We start from the raw sequence: 24,570 nt of genomic DNA, 5'->3' as shown, positions 1-24,570 counted from the left end.
CTTTGCTGAGATTTTTGTTACTATTACACTTACGGTTATGTATGGAAAGTGTACTTAAATTGTTTGGTGAAATGCCTCAAACAAAATTATGGAACATTCTTATTTTCACTATCAAGTTTGGTTTTGGATGAAATGCTTGTACTGAAGCAGTAATGCCTTTGAATCATTATGGAAAAATCTTTAAATCATAATCAGTAAATTTTCAAAATTAAAATCATGATTGTCACCTACATGCTCAAAATTAAAATCAGTACAATGTCCAAAAGATCAAGAAGCTCAGGAGCATGATCTTCACCTACATGCTCAAAATTAAAATCAGTACAATGTCCAAAAAATAAGAAGCTCGGGAGTATTATCTTCACCTACATGCTCAAAAGTAAAATCAGTACAATGTCCAAAAAAATAAAGAAGCTCAGGAGCATTATCTTCACCATCATCCATTCACCGTACTCAACTAGGTCTGGATTGTAGATCACCATTTTGACAGCACTCTCCGTCACCATTTTGACTGCACTCTCCTATCTCGCGAACATCATGGATAGTCTCTAATTTAGTAGGTGTAGCCTCCACCACTTTTCCCTACAAGAGTACAAAAAATTAAAGAAAACTGAGATGTTTTAACAATAAAACTAAACAAGTAACAAAGTTACCTTCTTCTGACTTGGTTTATTGGCTTTTAAACGACATGTAATCTTTTCAATCTTTGAGACCTTTCGATTAGTTACTGGACGACCTTTCCGGCGAACACTTAAAGGGCTACGTAACTTGCTTGTATTGTTAACAACTAGTCTCGAACTAACAGAAATCTGCGCTTCATCATTCAAAATTTTTTCCTTCAAATTCTCCAAATCACGCATCACAATTTCACGTTTCAGTTCAGAATTGGATGCAAGATGAACAATTTCATTGAGTTTAAGTCGAGCTTCATCAGAAAATAGTGCATTACTAGCATCACCCGAGCCACTATAACAACCATGACTTGAACAACCAAACAAATGTGTCGGTGTCCTCACTTGATAACAAGCCACACCCCAATAAAATCGACTGTCCATGGTGATTAACTCCTACGAAAGGGGCAAACGGCATATCGTATTTGTTTGTGAGATAAGTCGTATCAAAAGAAACAACATCTCCAAACACTTCATAACTTGATCTACTCCGTGAATCAGCCCAAAATAGATTTTTTATGCGACAATTATCATCAAAGTCTATTATGTAAAAAAAGTTGGAATTTTCTCTTTGCATTCTCAAAAAATAGTTTCTGATTGATTCGGCATCACCTTCCCCAAGTCTCAATCTTCGTGCTTTCTCAATATAATTGCGGCAATCTTTTTCATCAAAAGACAAGTGCTCATACCCCCCTGCTTCAACAACTAAGGAAGTGAAATTTCTGGAAACACCAATCCCTGCTTGATCATTTAATTCCAATCTTCTCTTTGTAGGAGTGTTAATTCTCTTATTACATTTGAAGTGCCTAATGTCACTTGAGATCAATTCATGATTATGCTCAAGAACTACTTTACTTATCATGAATGTCTCATCCTTTTGTAAGATTGCCCTCAATCGTGCTTTACAATCCACTTTTGCAGATAGAGATGGCTTCAATGGATTTAGCTCAGATTTACTTTTCTTCTTCCCTGCCCGAGAACATTCAATTACAAAGTATTTTAACTCTCCATTGACCCCCACATGTTGTGATCTAAGAGCTACAGAGAATCCTATTTGATTGGCATATCTCTTATAGTATGCATAAATATCTTCCTTCGAACTAAAAATCATTCCCTGCTTAGGTTCTTCAATTTCTTCATTCTCATTTAGCAAAGGACTATTATCTCTATCATGCTCTGCATTAATCTCCATAACACAACCTATTTTATAGAGAAAACAATTCAAAATAATTTCATACATACAAAACAAATTAATCTTCATAAGCAACATGCTAAATGGTGAATGAAAAAGAAGAGTTACGTGAAGAAAATGTTAATCTACTACGAAATGCTGACTGACCTTGCTTGCAAGGTTGCAGTGGCACAGAAATAGCGGCCATGAATGTTCCTTCGATACTCAAAAATCGGCAGAGGTTCTGTTCGTTGTCGGAGTGACATACATAAATGGGGTTGAAAGGTACAGAGAGATGGGAGAGAGACGTCGAAAATTGAGAGAGAGACTAAGCGTGATGGAGAGACGAAGCGTTGCAGAGAGAGAAAATGGAGGGTATCGCATTATTCGAGAGGGGACATATGAGCGAATTTTTTTTATTTTAATTGCATTAATATCCACATCAACTGTTGCCAGGTAGGTTGCCACATAGATTGGGGGTAATTTGGGGGAGCAAATTTGGGGGACGAAGCATTATCCTTCTTGAAATATGCAAAAAAATGTTTAACCAAGTCTAAGGCTACGTTTGGTAAAGGTTTTTGTGCAGCATTTATGCTCCTGACAAGCATAAATACTACTACCTTGCCAAACAACCATTTCATGGCGGGTATTCCGAGGTAATTTTTTGGAGTATAAATACTCCCTAAGAGGACATTTTCACCAACATTTTCGTGCACATTACTATTTTGTCCTCAACAATTAATGTTGACCCATTTTTACCCTTCAAGGCAAAAAAACCTTTTTGCCTTATGCGAATTTATAATTGATAAGTATCTTTAATTCATTGTTATTAAAAATAAATAAATTTATATAATTAAACAATAAATTAATTGTTATTAAAAATAAATAAATAAATTAATTGATAATTGATAAGTATCTTTAATTTATTTTAATTCATTATATTAATTGCATAAATTAATTTGTTTGTTTGGATGCAGCTATATTTTTCAAGAATAATGCGTGAGACCCCCAAAAAGTGACCCCCAAAAGACCCCCATTTAATGTGGAGTGTTAGATGTAAAGTGGGTCCTACATATATGTTTTTACTCAATGGCTATTTTAATGACACATAGATTTGAGGGACTTTTGGGGGTGATTTTTGGGGGTCTCTAGCATTGTCCATTTTTCAATTACAATTAATATGCATAATACCCTTGTACGTAATTTATCACAATATGCTACACAACACAAATGTTAACAGCAAAAGTCAACCAAACACTACAAAGCATTCAAGCAGCATATCTGCTACTAAAATTGTCCAGTATTTCTGCTATCACCATTTCTGTTGGCATATCTGCTACTTTGCAAATGTTTTTCCAAACTGACCCTAAATCTATATAATGATCTGCTTGTCCATAGATTAGCATATACAAATATCTTTCTTGCTAGATTGGTCATTCTTTATTTTTTATGTTATTTATCCCTTTTTGTTTTGTTTTTAAATACACTTGTTTCTCATTTTTTTTGTTGTTTATGTTGATCCTTGTTAATAATTTTTTATTTGTTCTATCGTTTGACATAAGTTTAAGAGCATCCACATCAGATTATATAAATATGGATCTGTCTGTAAAATAGGGAACAATCATAAAAAAAAACTTATCAAACTATAGCTTTGCATCAGATTACCTAGAGATTTCTTATTTATCGTAACATGAACAATAGTTCCCTATATCTAGAAAACCACTATTTACTTCTTTAAACATAAAATAATTTTTTTATTATTTTATCAAAAATGATAAATATCCAGTGATAACTATCTCAGAAGCATCCCAGCAGTGTGTGGCATGTATTCATTGGATGTGGTTTTCAATAGGCCCCTCGCTTTGATGTCACCACGTCCAATGAATACATGTCACACACTACTGAGATGTTTCTGAGATAGTTATTATTGAGATCCCTAGCTTTGTTATTACTTTATTATCTTTCTTCTCTCCTCACTCCTCACTCCTCACTTTTTTTCTCTTCTCTCCTCTCTCTCTCTCTCTCTCTCTCCTCACTTTTTTCTCTCATCTCTCTCTTCTTGCTCTTTTTCTCTCCCATTCCTCTCTCTCTCGCAACATCTTTTCTTCACCCATATCATGAAATCAAGAAAAAAAAATAATATTCTTCAATTTTTAATAACTTTAATTTTTATTGTTTTAAATAACAATAATTTATTAATATCAAATATAATTAATCTATTGTTTTAAATGGAATTAATGTATTATTTTAAATAGAAGTAATTTATATTAATAGAATAAACAAAGGAAAGATAAAGAAATATTATTTTAATAAAATAGAGAATATGCTAGGTAATCTCATCCAGTATTGGTTAGATAGAGAATCTGTAAAATAGAGAAAAGTGGCATTTTATTTGTATTTTAAGGGACGTGTTCAGGTAATTTGCTGGAGGTGCTCTAAGCCTATAATTTCATAGTTTGAGCACAACTCTATTGCTACTTCTGTTTCTGTAGCAAAAATACGACAAAAAAAAATGCAACTTGGGACTATTTCAAATTAGGTATTGACAACAAACGTACCAAAGCTTGCACTTGCTTGTTGTTGAAGCACTACCACAAAAAAACCGATTAAATATTATCTCAAAATTTTACAAATAGAAAAATCAAACCACAAGCTTGAGATAGATGACCGAGTCACGAACTAGGTCACTTTCTTTAAGACGATAACGTGGCTCTGCCTCTGAATTGTGCTAGCAGTGAATATCAACGTCTGTCACATGATAAAACAACCCAGAATCTTTGTAAGAATACTCTTTGCACACAAGAACACCAAGAATAGTTATACTCGTTTCTGTCTTTCTCAAAATCCTATATATCATAGAGACTCGTCCTCCCCTTTTCTAAAACTCAAAAAAGTTTGTCTCTTCACCAAAAAAAAAATAAAAACTCACTGATCTTGTATATGTACAACATAACATACGTTTGAAAAATAGGTAATACTTAAAATTAAAATTTCAAAATTTTTTGCTTAAATATGATTTATAAAACATATATCACACACCCCATTTTGACCCCAAAAAAATGCAAAAATACAAATTTGTAGAAGCCCCAAAAATTATAATATTATTATATAGTCCATACACATACATGAGATTATGAGAATGCAGTAATGCAAATGTGATGGAAATCAATCAATAGTAATTATTAAATATTAGGTAGGTGGTCTTAAGCTTTTATTTTGCTGTAGAAAGTAATTACACTATTTGCTTTGCACATTACTCCATGATTACTGCCTCCTACATAAAAAGTTGCTAACAGAAAATTAGTTAGGTAGCTAGCAACTGTTTCTTCATTTTCTCTCAATATTCCTCGACTTGTGCTTGTGGTTGGGAGAAGATTCTTCACTTTTTACAGTTGTTGCTTGCACCACTCACATGATCCTACATCCACGTGGCCTCTCTCGCATGATTATGCTTTATACGCTTTTTCATGGCCTTTTCAAATGTTGATTAGAATTATCGACGGTGGTGATGTGTCAATTGGAAGCCCCGCCCCCGCCACTCAGTCCGCTACCGCAATTACATATCTTATTATTATAGGAGTATATAAATTAACTAAAATAAATAAATATAAAAAGCTGAAAATTGTCAAAATCTCTGTATTTATTTTATTTTATTGCGCCTTCTTTCGGTTGTCCTTAATGAGCAGCATCTGAGTATTGCGTGCATGTGGTCGGGTACTCGGGTTCTCGTGGTTGCTAATCATCTATAATATTAGATTTTATTTTTATTCTAACTCAGTCCCTCAATTTTAAATTGTTTCAACTCAGTTACCTGAAGACCGAAGTTCGGATTTGTTTGAAATCCATCATTCAAACATATTTCACGAAATCTAGTCAAGTCAAATATCTTACATGGCATGTTGACCATTATAACCCATTAAATCTGATGACGTGGCATGATGAAATGTTGGCCAAGCTAACGGTACAAACGTGACATTAGTAAAAACCAAAAAAAACACTCAAACCTTCACAAACCCAAAAGTAAACCAACACTTTCTTCTTAAAATTAGGGCTATTTTATATGTACCTATTGTACTCGACTTTCGACCAGACATTTTACTCTTGTCCAATCGGAACCAACTATTTCTACTTATTCTAGCTTTTCTACCTGCGAAAACATGTATCATAAATTGTAATTTTGGGAGAATAAGGGATAGTCTGGTTGGTCAGGTTGTCTGCTCAGGACCTTGAGGTCCAGAGTTCCATTCTCACTAGGGGGTTTGGGATTTGGGTAGTTTTCCATCTGCTGTGGTGGCCTTCATGCCCCTCGGGCATGCCTTAACGTGTGTGTGACCTGTGGGCCTTTCAAAAAAAAATTGTAATTTTGGAGATTAAAACAAGCCAAAATGAGACATGAAAGAATAGGATCCGGATGTTGTGCAATTTGGTGGAGTTTAAAATTTTACTCTAACAAATATTTTGGAAGTTGTGCCACATTAGTAAAAATTATCGTGAAAGTCTCTTTGGCCTGCACACCACCCGTGTCTAGAGATTTCCAATCACATCTTGTTTATGTGTCTTGTATGTTGCAGAAGTTCAATTTTGACTTTTCAACGACTATAGGGTTGAACCCTACAGTCTCTCAACTAGAAGGCTTCATAATGCTTAACAACTCAAGTCACTGCTTGATGCCACTTGTCACGATGTTAGTTTAGCAAGCAAATTGTCCATGATATGACTCTAAAAATAAAAAAAATAATGACTCTTTTTTCTTTGAAACAGGGGTGATTTGGGGAGGGATAAGATTCAAACTCACGACCTAATGGGTGGGTGATCCCTTACATGCAATGTGATTGTCGTTCAACTAATGGCTAATTTGCAAAAAAAAAATGATGAATTCAAATCTATATTAATCAAGTCCAAAGAATTTCTTTAATTTGGGCTAAAATTTCGGACTCTTTTTATGAAAAAAAAAAAAAAACCTATACATAACAAGAGGTTGACTAGATTTGATATAGGATAGTATATGTTTATGGTGACCAAAAATGGCTGCACAATTTATGCCAATTATACAACATGAAATGAGGAAATCAATTCCCACCACAAAAAAATAATGTGTTGTTCAATGGAGCTACAATATTACAAATATTTTCTTCTAGATTTAATACAACAAATTAAAAAGATGTGTATGAAAAAAGAAGAGATGATGTGATAAGTGGTAGCCAAGTACGTGGCCACCATGCACATGGTCACACATGCTTGGCTTCATACAAATTATTCTAGCATTAGGATTCAATGGAGCATCTAATACTTCTTATCTAGTTATCTAAAACAACACACAGATTAATTAATTTGAAAACTAAAAAAAAAATGGTGACGCATATACATATATTAATTTTTTTAACCGAGAATACAAGTTTGCCATTTAGATTTCATGTTCACAAAGTTGGTTTGCACTTTTGGTTCACATAGGAAATTTTATATATATATATATATATATATATATTGCTCAAATAAAATTGGATGGTTGATGTTTTATTACAATGCATGTGGGTTGAGGACATAATTGGGCCAATTGATGGTATACACCTAATTGAATTGATGCAACCACGTTATGCTATTCCTACATTGATGGCGACACCTCCAACATTTATCAATTTTTTTGTACATATTCTCCATCTTTTTTTAGAAAATAAAAAAAATATCCCCACCAATTTAATTGTTGATGCAGTTAATGATAATGGTACCAAACAAATTGCGGATTCGACGATTTTAAACAAATTACATAATCTCAGATCCATTAATTTTAATGCAACGTTAAATAATGTTTCGGCATAAGTAGTGTCTATAGTTGAATAGCTCTTCCATTCTACGCGCACTTCCTTATCCACCAAAGGAGGATATGCCTCACGATCATTGGGGGCTGGGCCCCAGTGAAATTTTGCAAATTTTATTTTTATATTGGGGTTTAGGGTTTAGTCAAGACAAAAATTAATTAGACCCCCAATGAAAATTAACTCATTCTCGCATGGAATGTTTTTATACAGTTGTGGATAAATAACTATTAGAACTTAATAATCGATTCAATGAGTTCACTTTTAACTTGCTTCTTTGTGTTGTTTGTTTCTAATCTAAGTTATGCTTTTGGTGATTTTGATTCATCAAAATTGTTTTATTGCTCGAAACTATTACTAGTAATTATAACCAAAAAAAAAAACTTCGGAGGCTCTATCCTCAAACCCCACTACTTAATTGTGCCCCTGGTTAGTTTGGATACTAGATCCGTCATTGTTGTCCACTATAATATCACAAATGATATCTTCAGCTTTCATGTGGGGCAAGAAATCCAGGCATGTTTGAACCTTAAAATCGGGATAATATCTCCGCAACATAAGTTGATGCACATCCCCTTGATTTTGTTGGGCGGATTATCTCTGTGCCCAACATACAATAGCATGTAAGTAAAACTCATTATGCAGATATTGAAGATTGCGATGAGAAGACTGCCATGACTATCTTCCGATTGGGTTTGCGAGACCATAAATTACAGGAGAGCTTGACTATGGCACCACCAAGGAATATGACTGCATTTCAAGATAGCATGAAACGGTATGTCAAGCTTGAGGAAGATAAGTAGGGGGTCATCAGTTCGCCTACCCTCAGGAAGGAGTATAGAGAAATGATAACATAAAACCTGACAAAAGCGGACTAGAGGAGGAGTCATCCAAGGCTCCAAAGCCTGATTCATATGAAGCTGACAAAAATGTCCATGGAACTTGAAATATCTCCTCAGGAAATTCTAAGTGTAATGCCTACTATGTCAATATGATGTCTATGGGTTACTTATTTTCAATAAAAAAAAAGTTTTTCCTTTATATGATTATGTTAGTCTTTCTTTGATTGCCAAAGAGGCTTTAATTTACTAATTAAAGATTTTAGTAAGGGAAAAGGACTAAGTGAGTCTTAGTTCTTGGCCAAAGAGATTAACTTCTACTACTAGTTAAAGAGACTAGTATAAAATGTCAAAGAGGCCAAATTCTACTAGTAAATAGACTAGTATGCAATGTTGAAGAGGCTAAATTCTGCTACTAGTTAAAGATACTAGTACGAAATGCCGAAGAGGCTAAGTTCTGCTACTAGTTAAAGAGGTTAGCACGAAATGCCGAAGAGGTAAAATCCGACCAGTAATGTATAAAAACAGGAAGAACTACTTGAAAAGAAAGCAGACCCCTACTGACTAGGGGGTCCTCGGCTGAAGTACCGCTTGAAGCTGAGGAATTTCGACCGTCGATCTCTCCATATATAGTTCTTGGAATCGGGCGAGGATAACCAGGCGTTGGCCATTGGAAGAAGTCCCCCGGCAAGTCCCATGAAAAACAATAACTAATTAAAGATTGCTAGGCTAAAATTAAGGAGCTCGACACATGAATAGTTATGATCCTGACTAACCACCACATCAATAGTTATGATCATTTAAATAAACAGTTGATGTTGACCGTCCGATGGTAATAATTTACACAAGTTGACTTCCAAAACTAAAAAAGTCAAATATCAAATAATTAACTCATGTCATGCTAAGAGTTGGTCCGCACAATTGATGGTCCTGATTTCATCATAATTATTATGTTTGTTGTCATGTGTGTTAACTTTATTGAGCACATATGATCATGCATGTATCGAAGGGTCTAGTACTGTAAATGTAAATATTTGCACAAGCGTGAGACATTGCTATGATGGGAGCCACTGGGTTGTTGCATGGGTACGCAACCATGCCCCACAAAAAGGGTCAGAAAATTGTCAAGGGCTCGACAAATTTAATAGTGAATTTTAAAAAAAAAAATTACTTTACTTTGCCGCAGTTTTTAGAGCAACCAGAGTGGTTGCTATTTGGTGGGGCATGATCGAGTTCCAAAAAAACTAATATTCTAATAGGCCATTAAAAATTTACATGACTCGAAAGCAATCACAATGGTGGTTTTTTTGGGACATGTGTAATGTATGGAGATTTGTATTTTATTAATGTAGTTATATTAGGAGACGTGTTTTGTTGATGTGAGTGAGAATGAAAATAAGATTGTTTTTGTATTGATACAATGATTAAAAAAAATTTGGCTTGATTTTTGTGTAATAGAGATGAGACTCAATATTAATTTCAAGGTAAAAATGTGTGTTTGTGTTGAAGTGAGTCCCATTTTGAATAAAGTGAGTCATAGGGGCAACAAAAATGGGTCAACAAAATTCAATTGTTGTACCATGAACAACGTTTGATGGCCCAGCAAAAACAACTTTTTGCCATTCCATGGGCAAGCAAAAACATCCATTTGTGGATGCTCCGACAATGCTAATATGTTGGTCTCATTTTGTTGTGGCATAGATGTGGGCATAACATATGTTCGCTCTTAGGTGGTCCCTATAGCGCTCGCACACATTTTATATTAAAATTAATACTGAGTTCTACCTCTATTACATAAAAATCAAACCAATAAATTTAGATCATTGTGCTAATATATTTTGTTGATCCAATCATATTAGTAAAATACATATCTCAATATATTTTGTTAGTCCTAACAAAAGAAAATTTATCCTTGAAAGTGCACTAAACTGGATTTGACTCTCCATTGACTGTTGAATAGCAAAAGATAATTTTGATTTGAATTTTCACTTCCCTCCAAAGGTCTCTAATCTCAGAATGGATGATGTCAGAAATTGTTCTTGTACATTCTCTGTTTTTGATAGCTATTTTGACCGAAACTAGTCCTTTTTGACTAGAATTCTGATTCTCCTGCTTAGTTAGAGCTCAATAGAGCTGAACTAGATCTTGAAAAGAACACATATACTGATTGTGAAATCTTGCCAATTACATCACAAGATCACCCATTCAGAAAAAATTGCTGTGTATCAGTGCATCTACGTACATTTTTTTTTTTTTGGTTTTCATCTCCTATTCCAGTTCAAGATTTCTGGATTTTCTTTGGGTATATGACTCTGCAGGTTCTTGTATTTTGACTTTTTTACATTGTTATTCACATGCCCATTGAACCCAATTGGACTGGTTTTGATTTTATCCAGGAGTACATCACCCGCACCTACTGAGGTAGAGTTTTCGTTGACCAACTTTTGTTTTCTATAAAACTTTTTACACCTTTAAAGAGTCTCTATATCACTATATGAAAAGAAAAGTAAGCCTTGTAATGATTTTCCGTGCAATAGAGATGCATCACTGGCATGCACAGGGGTCTCTCATTTAATTTCTCTCTTTTTACAAAGAAATGGTGAGTACATGGTGCATGATAGCCTGGTGAAAAATATTTTTAATCAAATCGTATACTCTGAAGGGGTTGAGTTCGATTTCTGAAGGAGTAATATTATTGTGATAATATGCTGCATTTAGCCTCAATTTATCCAATCTTCAAGTGAAAAATTTATGTGTGCACAAATTTAATGATTCGACTTTAAGCCCATTTTGAATATTTAAAAAACAAATTTATATTATATCATTCACAAATATCAAAAAATAGTGGGTAGGGACTACAAGTATAACACCCATCCCTAAATGGCTAAATGTGTGACCATGAGACTACCTATCCACCGCCAAATGTTCGGTGAGACTACCTATCCACCGCCAAATGTTCGGTTTAAGATATAGGTGTTGTTCCTCGGTACCAGAGGTCTCAATAAAAGTGCATTGTTAGAGACACAGGTCTCTTCACAGACCTAAATTGCCACGTCACCAAGAATTCTACAACCAAGCCATACACAGATGATTATATGTTCTTAAAGAATATTTTTTAAATAAATACCTAAGAAAAAGTGTTAAATAGCCTGTGAAGATTCTGCCTATTGAGTCTGATTTGACTTTTTTTATGAGGCCGTGATTGGCGCATAAGCAAAATAAAAAAATAATAACAAATTTAAAAATAAAAAAATATGTCTGCTGGAGAACATTTTATCAAAATAACGCAAAATCAGCACAAAGCCGTGACATGACATCTGTTTTTTCGTACGGTCATCCTCAGCCATTAACGGCTCTGCCGACGTGGAATTCCAGATTATTAAGGTGAAAACTGTACTGGCACGTGAGTGAGTGTTGGCTCGTTTCCACGTGCGAGATGGGGGTATATTGGAGAAGCGGTTAGGGGGGCGGTTACGCATTGGTGTGGGTTAGTTAGAAGTTGGGTTTGGTTAAACGAGGGTGCAAAAAAGTAACCCCGGTCGAGGACCCAACGTTCGGTTAATTGACGGCGTTACAATGGCGGTACCGTTTGTATTGTTTGTATCCTTTTGCTCTATAAAGAGCGGGGTTTCGCTGCAGCTCTCCTCTGACTCCACACTTCTCTGCGTTCCTTCTTCTTTGTGTATCTGCAGAAAACAGAGAGAGAGACGGAAATGGCTGTGTCGAAGAGATGGTCTTGCGTGGGCTTGGCGGTGCTCGTAGTGATGTTCGTCGGAGCAATGGCGGTCGCTTTCAAGGATGAGATCTCTGCTGCGAGGTATTACTCTCTCGTTAGCTATCTACCGCAATGTATCTAAACCTAATTTTCTCAAAATCTCTGTGTGTGTGTGTATGGTGCATTCTAGCATTTTACGCTTGTGTTCTGCTCTTGACTGAAACAGAGGAGATTCTCACTTTTCAATTTGAGGGAATAGTTTTGGATTCTCGGTAATCTTGCGAATCGTTCACTTTTGAGAACTAGGTGTTGGCTCTTCTTTTGATTTTCAACTATCAATTTCAGAATATTAGCTGCATTTTGCTATTCTGTGTTTTTCTGTCATATATACCTGTTCTTGTTTACTTCGATTAGAGTACAAATCTAAAGCGATCAAGGCTTATATAAGATTGAATCGTTCAGTATTTGTTTGAGATTTGTAATTATAAAATTCAGCGTTATTTCAGTTCTTATAATTTCCTTGAAACTACGCATGGAGACCGTCCTTTCAAGTCATTGAATGCCCCAGAAGTTGTCGCGAATTTTTCGTCATTCTCACTGTGTTTTGGTTGCTCCATTAATGGCACTCTTCGGTCATCTTTACCAGTTCCATTTCCTACATTTATTATCCTTAACCCCATGGAAAGCGATTCCTCTTTCAGTGTTTTAATGCGCCGAGAATATCATGCTGCACAATACTGTTCATCACTTTTTCTTTCCTGGTGATTTTATTAATTTTCGACTTTCATGTTACAGGGATGTGATAACAGAGCATTTGGGGAGCTCAAACAACTCAACTATGGCGGCGAGGTAAATAGCTCCCAAGTTAATTTTTGTTCCCTTTTTCTTTTCTTGTTTCCGATCTCAGCCGTTGGTTCCTTTTGTCCTCTGTTCTGGACCGCCAGATACTTGTTTGGTTCTGCTTTATCTAATAACCGTTATTGAGAATCTTAGCCGTTGAGATCCCGATCCTTTGATCTCGAGCGTTTATTCGGTTAAGTTTGTTCCCTTGGATTAATACTCCTCACGAAAAAAGAGACGGTGGTTAGCTTCCATAACTACCCTCGGAAAACCTACTTTATTGCTCGTCTTCTGTAAGAATAAACGATATGCGAGGCTTGCCGACGAGTCGCCGCGTGTTTCTCTCTCGAGAAACCGCTTTTTTTACTGGACAATGACGGCCTCGGCCTTTGAGCCACTCTACCTCTTCCTGCACACCGTACTTGGTGTCTACTGTCTAGTGTCTCTAGTCTTGCTGCGTAGAGTAGACACGTGTCTTTTTCTTTGAATTACCCTTACTGGTAATATTTGCTCTGAAGTGGTTTTAATTAGTTGTCTTGTTGGGTTGTTTTCAGGTTGGAAGATAGTGAGGTACCGAATGAACATGCAGTTGCTGATCCGGAGGAGGTTGTGGCCATGGTTGAGATGTGGGTACCCTCTCCCTCTCTCTATATATAAAAGCTGTGTTTTGGTGGGTAAGATAGTTATAGGGGAGGCACCAAATTGTATCAACTCCACTTTTACCATTATTTGCTAACTGGTTGTTGCACATGGTGGTGCATTGAAATTTTAGGATTTTGCTTGTTATACTTTCTGGGTTCTGAAATATACACTTTGCCCCTGCTTTTTGTTAATTATTACTATGAAAAAAAGTAAAAGTAATGTGAGGGATCATCAACCACCATGCACGTTCCTCTTCTGCACGATCCTGTCCCTTTTCACGTTGCCTGAACACACCAATCCCTTTACTTGGATTTATCTCTTCCATCTCTGCCTACCATGATGAGTAAGATCCACGTTTCACGGACATAAATTATTGTTTTTTTCTTTCATTATCCGTTCTTGTATACTTGATAACTCAGTGGTTATATAATAGGAATGCTAATTGTAGATTTGTGTATTAATTTAGTAATGTTGTCTCTGGAAAAGTGTCCTAATCAATGGCCTTTTTGTGTCAATGCTGGTCTCCGCTATTGCATCAGTAAAGTCAAAGATGATTGTGTTTTGGTGTTGCTGTGTTTGTACTTTTACATGTTAAAAAAAGGAGTGGTCAACAAATATGATTTTTGCTTCAAATTACAGACCTTTTGCTTTTATCTGTCACGCTGTTTTTTTTAAAATTTTTTTTCCATCTTCTTCTTCTTCCTCCTCCTTTTATAAGTCTTTCCACACTGATTGAAGAAATATCTAATGGGGCAGCTGAGCTGATTATCTATGCATGCGAATTATTATATTTGGTTATGCATGTGCTAATTTAATGTGAACAAGAGGACAAGAATAACGTCCATCTACCCTGTTTTCACACACCAACAGAATTCTATCCGTTACGATGAAAAGACTTTACTATCCTCACTATCCGTTTGCTTTGTCTCCATGTGCGATTGTCTACATACAGATCTTTGTTTTGGCAGTTAGCCCAGATCAGGGAAAAAGGAGTGATTATCACCGACACTCTATCACCGACACTCCCCTCATATGAATAATTAGTTGACTACCCTTTCATGTTGTAATTAATTTGATACGAAGTGTACTGTTACAGTGTCTTCAAAACAATTAAGAACGTATTAGATCTTTCAATTGAGAATTTGGAATGACATAAGGTATGGAGGGCCTAGTGAATTTTAAATTTTGATTCAAATGCTTTTTGCGATCATGATTTGTTACAGACTTCCCTTGGCAGTTGGCAGTAACAGTTCATATGAATTTAATAATGCAGGAGCATCCGCAACGCCACTGAAAGGAGGAAGCTAGGCTATTTCTCCTGCGGAACTGGGAATCCAATTGATGATTGCTGGCGCTGTGACCCCAATTGGCAGAGCAACCGCAAGCGCCTTGCGGACTGTGGCATTGGCTTTGGTAGGAATGCCATTGGTGGCCGTGATGGCCGCTTCTATGTTGTTACCGATCCCAGTGATAATGATGCTGTCAACCCAAGGCCCGGAACTCTGCGCCATGCTGTGATCCAGGAAGAGCCCCTCTGGATTGTGTTCAAGAGGGACATGGTCATACAATTGAAGCAGGAGCTCATCGTTAACAGCTTCAAAACAATTGATGGCCGCGGAGCCAATGTCCACATTGCTAATGGAGGGTGCATCACCATCCAGTATGTTACAAATGTCATTATCCATGGTCTCCACATTCATGACTGCAAGCCTACTGGCAATGCCATGGTCAGAAGCTCTCCAAGTCACTTTGGGTGGAGGACTATAGCAGATGGTGATGCTGTCTCCATCTTTGGATCAAGCCACATCTGGGTTGACCACAATTCCCTTTCCCACTGCGCTGATGGCCTTGTTGATGCTGTCATGGGTTCAACTGCCATTACTATCTCCAACAACCACATGACCCATCATAATGAGGTACCTCTACTTGGTTTCTTAGAGTAATTCACCTATCTTGTTTAAATTTCTTGGTTTAAACAAAATAGTAAAGTATGATCTAATGTGCAATTGAATGCAGGTGATCCTATTGGGCCACAGTGATTCTTATACAAGAGACAAGCAAATGCAAGTGACAATTGCATATAACCATTTTGGAGAAGGACTTATCCAGAGAATGCCAAGGTAAAAAACAATTCAATTCAATATTTCCCAACTCCCCTGCCATTTGTTACTTCTTGTACGGCCAATTCATCAAAAACATTCTGTATGATGAATTGAAAACCCTTTTGCATGCCTATTTGACTGTATGATATTGATCAAACAAATTAATGACAGAGACCTTGTGTCTGGTCTCACCAAAATTTAAATTTTGGAAAATGCAGGTGTAGGCATGGGTACTTCCATGTGGTGAACAATGACTATACTCACTGGGAAATGTATGCAATTGGTGGAAGTGCAAACCCCACCATCAACAGCCAAGGCAACAGATACAATGCCCCAGCAAATGCCTTCGCAAAGGAGGTATTGCATATATGATTGTTTCCTCCCCTGCTCTCAGTGTCAGCATTTTATCTTCATAGTGAAAATTTTCATCCCAGAACAGCAAAGTATTGACGATATATGTAATTGCATGGATAGGTGACAAAGAGGGTGGATACTGCCATAAATGAATGGAAGGGCTGGAATTGGAGATCAGAGGGAGACATGTTGCTGAATGGTGCCTACTTCACTCCATCTGGAGCTGGAGCCTCAGCTAGCTATGCTCGTGCTTCAAGCTTAGGAGCCAAGTCTTCTTCCATGGTCGGCTCCATGACTTCTAATGCTGGTGCTCTTGGCTGCCGCAAGGGCCGTACTTGCTAGTAACACAGTCAATTGAAGTGGCCAAAAAACATCAGGCCATTTCAACATATATATTTTTTTTTCCATATTCCAGCCTTTCACCTCCACAACTACCATCTATCATCTTCTCATTATCATATATATTGGCAAGTGTACATTCTTGCACATGTCAATATATTGTCAGTCACACTCATATATCTCAGTTTCCAGTTTGTCAATCTGTTATTTCGCTCAACCTCGTCCAACTTCAAGTAAAAATCAAGGGCCATTGCCATTGTTAAGGACAGGTGCAGAAGCGTCGTTCACTTGTTTCTCTTTTCATATTGCCCCTTCCTCAGCTTCATCACACTTTATCTAACCACCATTTGTGAGTCCATTTCTATGCTATTGTCAATCTCGGTTTCTCTATACTACTATCCTGTCTTCAGGTTTTTATAGGCTTTAAAGGACATTTGTGATTTTCTTTTTTTCTTTTTTGATTTTTGCCTTTTGCTTTGTGTAGTCATACAAGCAATAGTATGATTATGGAGGAAAACTTTGTTACAGATGATGCATAGAAAAATATCAGTGATGTTCTTTACCTTTTTTTTTTTTTTTTTTTTTTTTACTTTTTATTTGGGCAGTAGTACCAATCTTTAGCTTTTTTTCCTTTGTGCAGTTGTGTTTGGTGCAAATTGACATTTATTTGTATGGCCCCCCCCTCCTATGATTCTTTCATGTGCGCATCTGCTACATCCACCCACATGACATGATAAAATTTGTTAACCAACAATTAACATCATTATCTTTTTTAACTTTCCAGCTTTACCAAAGCTATCATTCCATAAAAGTGAACTATTCTGATTGGTGTGCAAGTTTGAAGATCCCAAGCTTCAACAGAATAAGCACCTACAGAGTACAGTATCTGTAATAGGTATTGCATTGCATAGAGAATATTTTCATGGAATAAAATTTTCTACCAGATGCGAATAGGCCTCAGGTGCCCAAGAGGGTTTTGTGGGCCTGGGCCCAAGCAAGCCCAACCATAAGGAATGGGCCTAACTCATCAAGGGAAAACCGATTTATCAATGTGAGGATTGTCCACCCTTATAAGCTAGACTTGGAATCCATGACTTTCTGATGTGAGATTCACATCAACACCTCTAGTACTCTTGTAGAAGGCGAGCTTCGTATCAAAGCCATATGTGATTACCACAATATAGTAGTTGTTTTTACGAGATGGTTAGAACAACATGGTAGCTTTTATTCCACTCTGCACCATGAACTGGAATTTTGGATCTTCAGCTCCTGAATCGTCATACAAGCAAGAAATCAATGGCAATTGGATTTAGACTTGTACAAGGGATTTACAAGGTAAGGGATTGTTTCCAGATTCAAAAAACACTATCCACCAATCATTGGAGGATCCCATGCACCTATTGTTTTCTTCTAGTCCTCCTTTGATCCTGTGAATCTTGTTCTCCTCAAGACTTAAAGAAGCTGGGATCTCGATGATCTTGTAGTTCATATTGGTAGACTCCAGTATGATAATGACAACTTTTGCATTAATCCTGAGGTTATGCGATGTCTTCTTGATGTCATTAGAATAATTTCACAGTATAGTCAAAGTTTGTAGATGAAACAAAATTATTTCGTGATCATTTGGACTTTGGAGAGTTTTGGGCAAGAAGCAAGAATATGCAACCATGTAATGTTAACAATGCAAATGTTTTTAATTTATAACTAACCAATTACCCTTTATTATTTTCTTTTATTTTTTATATGTTTAAGGTGAATGGTGGAAGACTTTTAGGCACAGAGCATATTATTATTGCCATAATTTATGTAACCAAGCCTCTTTTTTTATCATTTCCTTCTCGCTAACATTTGCTGGCAATTTACCATACATAAGATGCATCAATCAATCATCATTTTATGGATAATGTTTGAGATTATCCAGAAAGTGACCCCCAAAAGACCCTATTTAATATGGAGTGTTGAATGTGAAGTGGATCCTATATATGTATTTTTAATCAATGATTATTTGATACCACATAGATTTGAGGATTTTTTGAGTCACAAAATGGGAGATTTAACATTATTTTCATTTTATAGTGAGGAGTTTGGTTTGCGGATACTACAAGGATGCGACAACAGATCCTGCTGTAGCTCTTTGGGGGCGAAATTTTTAATTTTATTTTAAAAATCATAAATGAGTAATTTTCTATCTAACATATTAACAATATTTTTTTTCCAAACATATATTAAATTCATCGAATCAAAATATTAAATGTTTTGAATTTATATTCGACGGTTTAAAGTTGTTATACCTTTGTCATATTGAATTTAATTTTTATTTTGAAAAAAAAATATGCATCGTTAAATTCATTAGAACTAATACTATGATTTTTTTAAAAAAAAAAAAAAACTGTTTTTTACTTCAAATATTATTAAAGCGGGACCCGCTGTGCCCCAGCCACACTTTGCGGAGCATCTTCAGGGTTCACACATGCTCTTCGACTAAATATTCAAAAGTAACGAAGACAGTGATGATTAATAGGTGGTTGGTGGTTGCCAATTCTCATGGATGGTTAAATATTTCCTCCACTCTCTTCAATCTGACTAAAAATTTGAAAAGCCTCCTATATATATATATATATATATATATATATATATATTCTGCACTCTTATATGTACGTCGGTATGTATATGACTTGGTGAAGGCACAAACCGAAGTCTATAAGGTGGAAAGAAGTCAATATACAGAAATTTAAGAGATGAGGGAGACGTTATTACTAGTAATCAATTAGCTCTGACAATAAAAGTAGTTTTACGAGGACATAACTCATGACAATTAATCATTGCTGACAAGAAGGCTACATTGCTGCTTGGCAGGGAGTGTATCATAAATGCGTTCATGTCATCTTCCACATCAAGAAACCAATCCTCAAAAATATATCCAGCAATACCAAATAGATAGCATGCATAATGGTCGACTACTAGATAGAAGGTAAAAGGTAAACAATTCCCGGCGGAGACGGGTCGGGTCAGTCAAGATGTATGCAACCACTAGATGCAAAATGGAAAGAACAAAAAAACTAAGAAAGGCGGAACACGTAAAAGTAAAGCTACTTTAAGGTAATACTGACCAGCCAGTCAAGAGTTGGTTATGGCAATTTTCACGAAATTTGAAGTTGCAACGTCAATGAAGAAAGGTCGATTAATTACCCTGTAACTGCATGATGACAAGCTAGTCTCACCCTCAACGACATCAAATGGTTGTAAAGTAATCCAAAATCATTGATCTCTATACATCATGTTCTCTCTTTCCTGACAGAAAACAGCCACAGAAATGAAGGACAGCGAAGAAAGGCAGGTTACTCTTACAAAATTGGTAATGCAATTGCAACAAAAACCTATAGCTCACTCTTAGTAGCTGCTTCTGTTTCAAAAACGTATCCAGCTTCAGTGAAATGGGTTTTCACCATATCAAGAGCCTTGGAACGGTGAGAGATCTTATTCTTTTCCTCCTTTAGCATCTCTGCATAACTGCAAGAAGAAAATAGCTCCAGTACCACCTTGGCATAGTAACTATGGAACTGAGAAAGCAGGAAGCTGAGGGGAAGAATGATGATCTTACGTTAGTTCAAAGCCATCAGGCTGAAAGATTGGATCCCATCCAAAATCATTGGGTCCCCTTGGAGGAACTATCTTCCCCTGAAATAAAAGGATCAGCCTCAAACCATACATTGGCCATAAACTTCTGTCAATATAAATACTAAATACCCATTGTACTTGCTACAAATTTCACTTTGGTATATTTATCTTTGATCCTTCAATACACAATCCTGAATTTAGCAGAGGCATTTAGCACTTGAAAACCAAAAGCCTAGTTTTCCCAACAAGGTACAACACATAACAGGGAAAAGGCAGATGAAATCTATTCCTACTCCAAAATCCAAGCAAACTTTTATCCAATACCTAAATCTTCCAGGCAAACTTTGTAAGGAATTAACCAAATGTCAGAAACTACAAGCAAAAACCAGCTTCTTCTGAGCATTTTTTTAAAAAGAACAAATAATAGCAGTAGTATCAAAAAAATTAATAAATCATTTTACTAGGAATCACACTTTTTTAGAAAAAATAGTGCTTTATATACGCTGACGGTGACAAGTCTTGCCTACTAACATGATGTGTTAGTACTTCAATGTATAATATTGCTATCTAACGTCGAATTCCTTGTCTACTGTACATACTAAACAAGCATATGCCTGATAAATCATCTTCTAGTTCTATTACAGAATGCAATAAAAAGCATGCAGGCATTGTCCCTCATCAATTCAGATTTTTCAAGATACTTTTATTTGAAGATCAAGATCCCTATTAGTTATGGATGTTCAATATAGAAATTAGTGCGGGAATGGCAAACTTCAGCATTAGAAGTGACCCAGTAGTCATGTTTTCCCTAGTTTTAATCCCTTCACATCTTGTGAGATGGCACCCCTTATAGGCAAATCGACGATCTTATGCTGGCTAGGAGTAAGATGATTACAAAGTTCATCACCACAACTTAGTAGAAGTTAAATGTCTTTTTTCGGAATGGCTATTAAAGCACCAAGGGGGTGGAACCCAATGAACTAGAAGTTCGATGTCCAAGCTTACTATGTATAAACAACAAAAAGTGCATGTGCATGAATGTGTATAGTTGCATAAACAGAAAATTTTTCAAAATTTCCAGTCAGCTTTTAGATCCAAAAAGACTGTGGTAAGGGAATATGGTTTCCAAAGTAAAAGAAAAAATTCTAACATGAACTGATGGAAAGAGCCTTTAATTACTGATTATAACTATTTAATTAATGTATAGTGATATCAGCGCAGTTCACATCCTTTCCATTTGTCTATACAGCGATAAGCACAAATAAATTGTATGTGGTACATTAGAAGATGGTTACAAATATAACATCTACCAAAACATGATAGGAGTGGAAAGCTATGGTATTATGCAAATCTAAAATTTAAAGCATCTAAAGGTGCTATATAATTATTGATTCATAGCATATAATATATATAGCTCTCACTGAAGCACAAAGGTAAGTTATCCTTCATGCAAAACCCAATTTTGTGGATAAGGTTTTGCTATTATCTGTAATCATGTCGAGAAAATCAAGATTTTTGATACTGTTCATACAATTTTTATTGAACATTTGACCAACTAATTCAAACATTCTATGGAACGAAGAAGATGCTAGCCATGTTCAAAACTACTTATGAATATCATTTCAGTTTAGGGACTCGATGAATATTTCAAAATTTTCCAATCAAAGAATATCTCATTTTAAACAGATTAAGGAATGTCCTGACATTTGATATTAATCCCTTCGCCAATTAACAGGCAATAATTGGATTCTCAATTGCTTGGACATTGTTTCTGGTTAAATATCTGACTACTTCAATGTTTAGGAGTTCGAATCAGTAAACACATGACAACAAGAATTTTAGATTTCTGCTGAAGAAAGTACAATGAAAGAAAATTTACCAGAGTTTTCCCAAGAAATGTTATGGGCTCGACATTGGGGCCAAGAGCAAATGAAAATGCACATAAAGCATAAGCTGATTTGTCCTCATATGCCATCAACAAGTTATTTAGCCCTGGAAATCATAGGGTAACATAAACCAGATATTTTAAAATATATAAGATACCAGGACGAAAGAAGAGAAAAGATAATGAAGATTCCAACCTTCATGACCAATTTTCTGCAGAAACCACTTGCTGCAAGATTATAAAATCATGTTAAATAATGACAGCAGGAGACTTGCTGATCATGATATAAAAGTAACCTAGGTCCTATCACAGATCCTTGAAGGATGCTAGAGAGTTTTCACTAAAATCATTTACATTACAGCAAAATAGTAACTATTCATGAATATAATTTTTCTTACATTTATCCTGTATTGATAATTCTATTCTACTTTCATCATCACTATTGCCGGGAATAACTCATAAAATAAAAAAGCAAAATTTCACCCTTGGAGCAGAGCGAGAATGAAATGGAACTTACATGTATGGACCTGCATCAATTAAATTAAACGAAGAAAATTAACATAACATCATAACTAAGTATGTATGCATTTTTTTAATTCTGTATTAACCCCCCCCCCCCCCCCCCCCCCCCAAAACCAAAAAAAGAAAGAAAGAAATAAGAACCCAGCGCTGCATCAGTATATACATACCAGGAAGGCCCTTTAGGGCATTGAAGCATAGGCAAGTGTCCTCCACCAGAACCGGCCCATTCACCTTCCAAATTAAAAACCAATAGTAACATTTAAAAATAAATAAAATTACCTCATTAAAAAAATAATTTAAATAAAAACATAACCATCCACACATTTTCTTCTTTTTTGATAAACTAGATCTAATCCACTGTGCAAACTGCAAAGGTTAAATTAGACATGGCTACATTGGACCTGATCCTTCAGTTGGACAGGAGGGTCCAACTCCATATAATTTACCTGAGTTCAAATCCCCCTGTCCTACCTTGTATAAGGTCTTACCTAAAAAAAGACATTTGGTGACACTAAATCCTGTCTTGCCCTTAAGGCACTCAATAACCGCACCGGACCCCTATATTATAACATGATGTAATTCACTAAGTTAGCATGTAAAGGCAATATAGTTCACTGAGTTAGCTTCAGTAGGATAACATCAAAATAATCTTTTTTCCATGGGAAAAATAATGTGCATGACGAGCAACACCCGAAGATGACCCCACCTTCATATCTAGGTAAAAATACAATGACAAAACAAAAACAATTCAGCCGCATCAATGCTGCTGAATCATATATATTTCCTATCGTTTCAAACAGACAACAATAGTCTAAGACAAAAACAATAGCTCATGTGATGGAGTTGGGTGAGGCCAATAATCAAACACTTCGCGCACAATTCGCAAATAAAACAAATGACCAAGCTTGAGTCCAATTGATGTCAATCACCAAATCACAGCGACTCAGAATGAGAGAATCCAGAATTTTATAATTCAATTTCACAAAACTACGGGGATAAAAACTTACAGAGATTAATAGCCATAACAAACATCTCACCCAACATGTAATAAGTCGAGGTACATATACATATATGTGAACAAGCCATATACCTCAATCGCAGCCAACCGAGCCTTCTCTTTGGAGATGTCTTCAGGCTCCCCTTGCAGTTCGGGCACTGTAAAATCCACCAAAGCTAGAAAATTATACATCCGAAGAGGTTTTGATCCATAATTTAAAAATAAGTAGAGAAGCAAAGAGTGGTTTACAGTCAAGCTTGAGGGACTGGAAAGGAAGGGATTGGCCGAGGATAGCACGAACTTCCTCGAGCTTCTTAGCGTTGCCGGTCACGAACGTCACCGGCCGCGACAATACCATTCCCGGTGCCCTCGCTGCCGCCATATTCTCGCGGTTATCTGTCGTATTTCAGATCGTTAAAAAGCTTGTGAAATCTGCCTATTTTATAAGCTAAAACCCTTGACCTACACTTTGGGCCTTGGCCCAGTTTAACGTTTTGGAGTAGTTTGAAGTTTGGACTTCAATGGAAGAAACCACAACGGAGGCCCATTTACAAGTTGGGCTTGATCTGGAGAGAATTTGAATACTAATTTTTGGGTTAATTTCTTGTGGGCCTCACCTATCTGAACCAGTCCACTTCATTAAATTGTCTATCAACATTTCAAAGTCATACTTTTCAGTGTCTCTGTACCAACATATATAAATTGGTACACAAACAACCACCATTTCAGGCTTTATTGAAACTTGAAAGCCATGGATACAGTGTAAGTACTGAGACAGAGACCTCACCTGAGGAGAGGTTGCCATCTTTGTAGCTTGTACCATAGTTTTTAAACTTGTATAGTACCGCGATTAGACTGTGAAAACCGTGAATCAGGGCGGACCCAAGGTTCAGTGTGAGTGGGATCAAATTTATATTTATTAGGGATAATGTTATAATTTTGAAATTCAATAGAGGTAAGATGTGAGCTTTTTTTATAAAATATATGTGCAATTTGCTATGACATTATTTTTGTTTTAGAACAAGTCAAGGGGTGATGCGTGGAACCTAGCAATCCTGCAAATCA

At 36.1% G+C, this 24,570-nt stretch overlaps 4 protein-coding genes across 5 annotated transcripts; 1 reads left to right on the top strand and 3 right to left on the bottom strand.

The window, feature by feature from the left end:
* Window positions 1-236: 236 nt before the first annotated feature.
* LOC120004189 lies at window positions 237-932 on the bottom strand. Its single transcript, XM_038853490.1, has 2 exons — window positions 651-932; window positions 237-579 (listed from the first exon to the last, which is right to left on the bottom strand). The coding sequence occupies exons 1-2, from the start codon at window positions 855-857 to the stop codon at window positions 451-453; spliced, it is 336 nt and encodes a 111-aa protein (XP_038709418.1). The 5' UTR covers window positions 858-932; the 3' UTR covers window positions 237-450.
* Window positions 933-963: 31 nt separating this feature from the next.
* LOC119995343 (protein FAR1-RELATED SEQUENCE 5-like) lies at window positions 964-2,047 on the bottom strand. The gene is made up of 2 exons (XM_038841818.1): window positions 2,008-2,047; window positions 964-1,868 (listed from the first exon to the last, which is right to left on the bottom strand). Exons 1-2 carry the CDS (start codon window positions 2,045-2,047, stop codon window positions 964-966), a joined length of 945 nt encoding a protein of 314 aa, XP_038697746.1.
* Window positions 2,048-12,204: 10,157 nt separating this feature from the next.
* On the top strand, window positions 12,205-17,046 carry LOC119992096 (probable pectate lyase 1). The gene is made up of 7 exons (XM_038838763.1): window positions 12,205-12,308; window positions 13,002-13,055; window positions 13,601-13,672; window positions 14,962-15,604; window positions 15,705-15,808; window positions 16,009-16,147; window positions 16,265-17,046. Exons 1-7 carry the CDS (start codon window positions 12,205-12,207, stop codon window positions 16,484-16,486), a joined length of 1,338 nt encoding a protein of 445 aa, XP_038694691.1. The 3' UTR covers window positions 16,487-17,046.
* Window positions 17,047-19,213: 2,167 nt separating this feature from the next.
* On the bottom strand, window positions 19,214-23,927 carry LOC120007020 (inosine triphosphate pyrophosphatase). Of its 2 annotated transcripts, none has more exons than XM_038857278.1 (9): window positions 23,755-23,927; window positions 23,599-23,663; window positions 22,676-22,739; window positions 22,504-22,513; window positions 22,183-22,214; window positions 21,981-22,093; window positions 20,085-20,161; window positions 19,861-19,993; window positions 19,214-19,774 (listed from the first exon to the last, which is right to left on the bottom strand). In XM_038857278.1, exons 1-8 carry the CDS (start codon window positions 23,885-23,887, stop codon window positions 19,861-19,863), a joined length of 627 nt encoding a protein of 208 aa, XP_038713206.1. In that variant the 5' UTR covers window positions 23,888-23,927; the 3' UTR covers window positions 19,214-19,774. The 2 variants fall into 2 exon arrangements, with proteins under 2 accessions (XP_038713206.1, XP_038713133.1); XM_038857205.1 differs by having other exon boundaries at window positions 19,872-19,993; window positions 23,755-23,926.
* Window positions 23,928-24,570: the final 643 nt, after the last annotated feature.

This window comes from Tripterygium wilfordii, chromosome 1 (genome assembly GCF_013401445.1).
Source record: "Tripterygium wilfordii isolate XIE 37 chromosome 1, ASM1340144v1, whole genome shotgun sequence".
NCBI lineage: Eukaryota > Viridiplantae > Streptophyta > Magnoliopsida > Celastrales > Celastraceae > Tripterygium > Tripterygium wilfordii.
The sequence above is the reverse complement of the archived record's forward strand: the minus strand, read 5'-3'. Positions and strand labels throughout refer to the sequence as shown.

What these genes read in the sequence shown, in the direction of transcription:
- LOC119992096 (XM_038838763.1), top strand. Translation starts at nt 12,205, where the DNA reads ATGGCTGTGTCGAAGAGATGGTCTTGCGTGGGCTTGGCGGTGCTCGTA. An exon ending in ACATGACCCATCATAATGAG is followed by an intron (nt 15,605 to 15,704) that starts GTACCTCTACTT and finishes AATTGAATGCAG; the next exon opens with GTGATCCTATTGGGCCACAG. An exon ending in CTTATCCAGAGAATGCCAAG is followed by an intron (nt 15,809 to 16,008) that starts GTAAAAAACAAT and finishes TGGAAAATGCAG; the next exon opens with GTGTAGGCATGGGTACTTCC.
- LOC120007020 (XM_038857205.1), bottom strand. Translation starts at nt 23,887, where the DNA reads ATGGCGGCAGCGAGGGCACCGGGAATGGTATTGTCGCGGCCGGTGACG. An exon ending in CCAGTCCCTCAAGCTTGACT is followed by an intron (nt 23,664 to 23,754) that starts GTAAACCACTCT and finishes TGGATTTTACAG; the next exon opens with TGCCCGAACTGCAAGGGGAG. An exon ending in AACAGAAGCAGCTACTAAGA is followed by an intron (nt 19,775 to 19,871) that starts GTGAGCTATAGG and finishes GTTTTCTGTCAG; the next exon opens with GAAAGAGAGAACATGATGTA.
- LOC119995343 (XM_038841818.1), bottom strand. Translation starts at nt 2,047, where the DNA reads ATGGCCGCTATTTCTGTGCCACTGCAACCTTGCAAGCAAG. An exon ending in ACTGCAACCTTGCAAGCAAG is followed by an intron (nt 1,869 to 2,007) that starts GTCAGTCAGCAT and finishes TCTATAAAATAG; the next exon opens with GTTGTGTTATGGAGATTAAT.
- LOC120004189 (XM_038853490.1), bottom strand. Translation starts at nt 857, where the DNA reads ATGCGTGATTTGGAGAATTTGAAGGAAAAAATTTTGAATGATGAAGCG. An exon ending in ATAAACCAAGTCAGAAGAAG is followed by an intron (nt 580 to 650) that starts GTAACTTTGTTA and finishes GTACTCTTGTAG; the next exon opens with GGAAAAGTGGTGGAGGCTAC.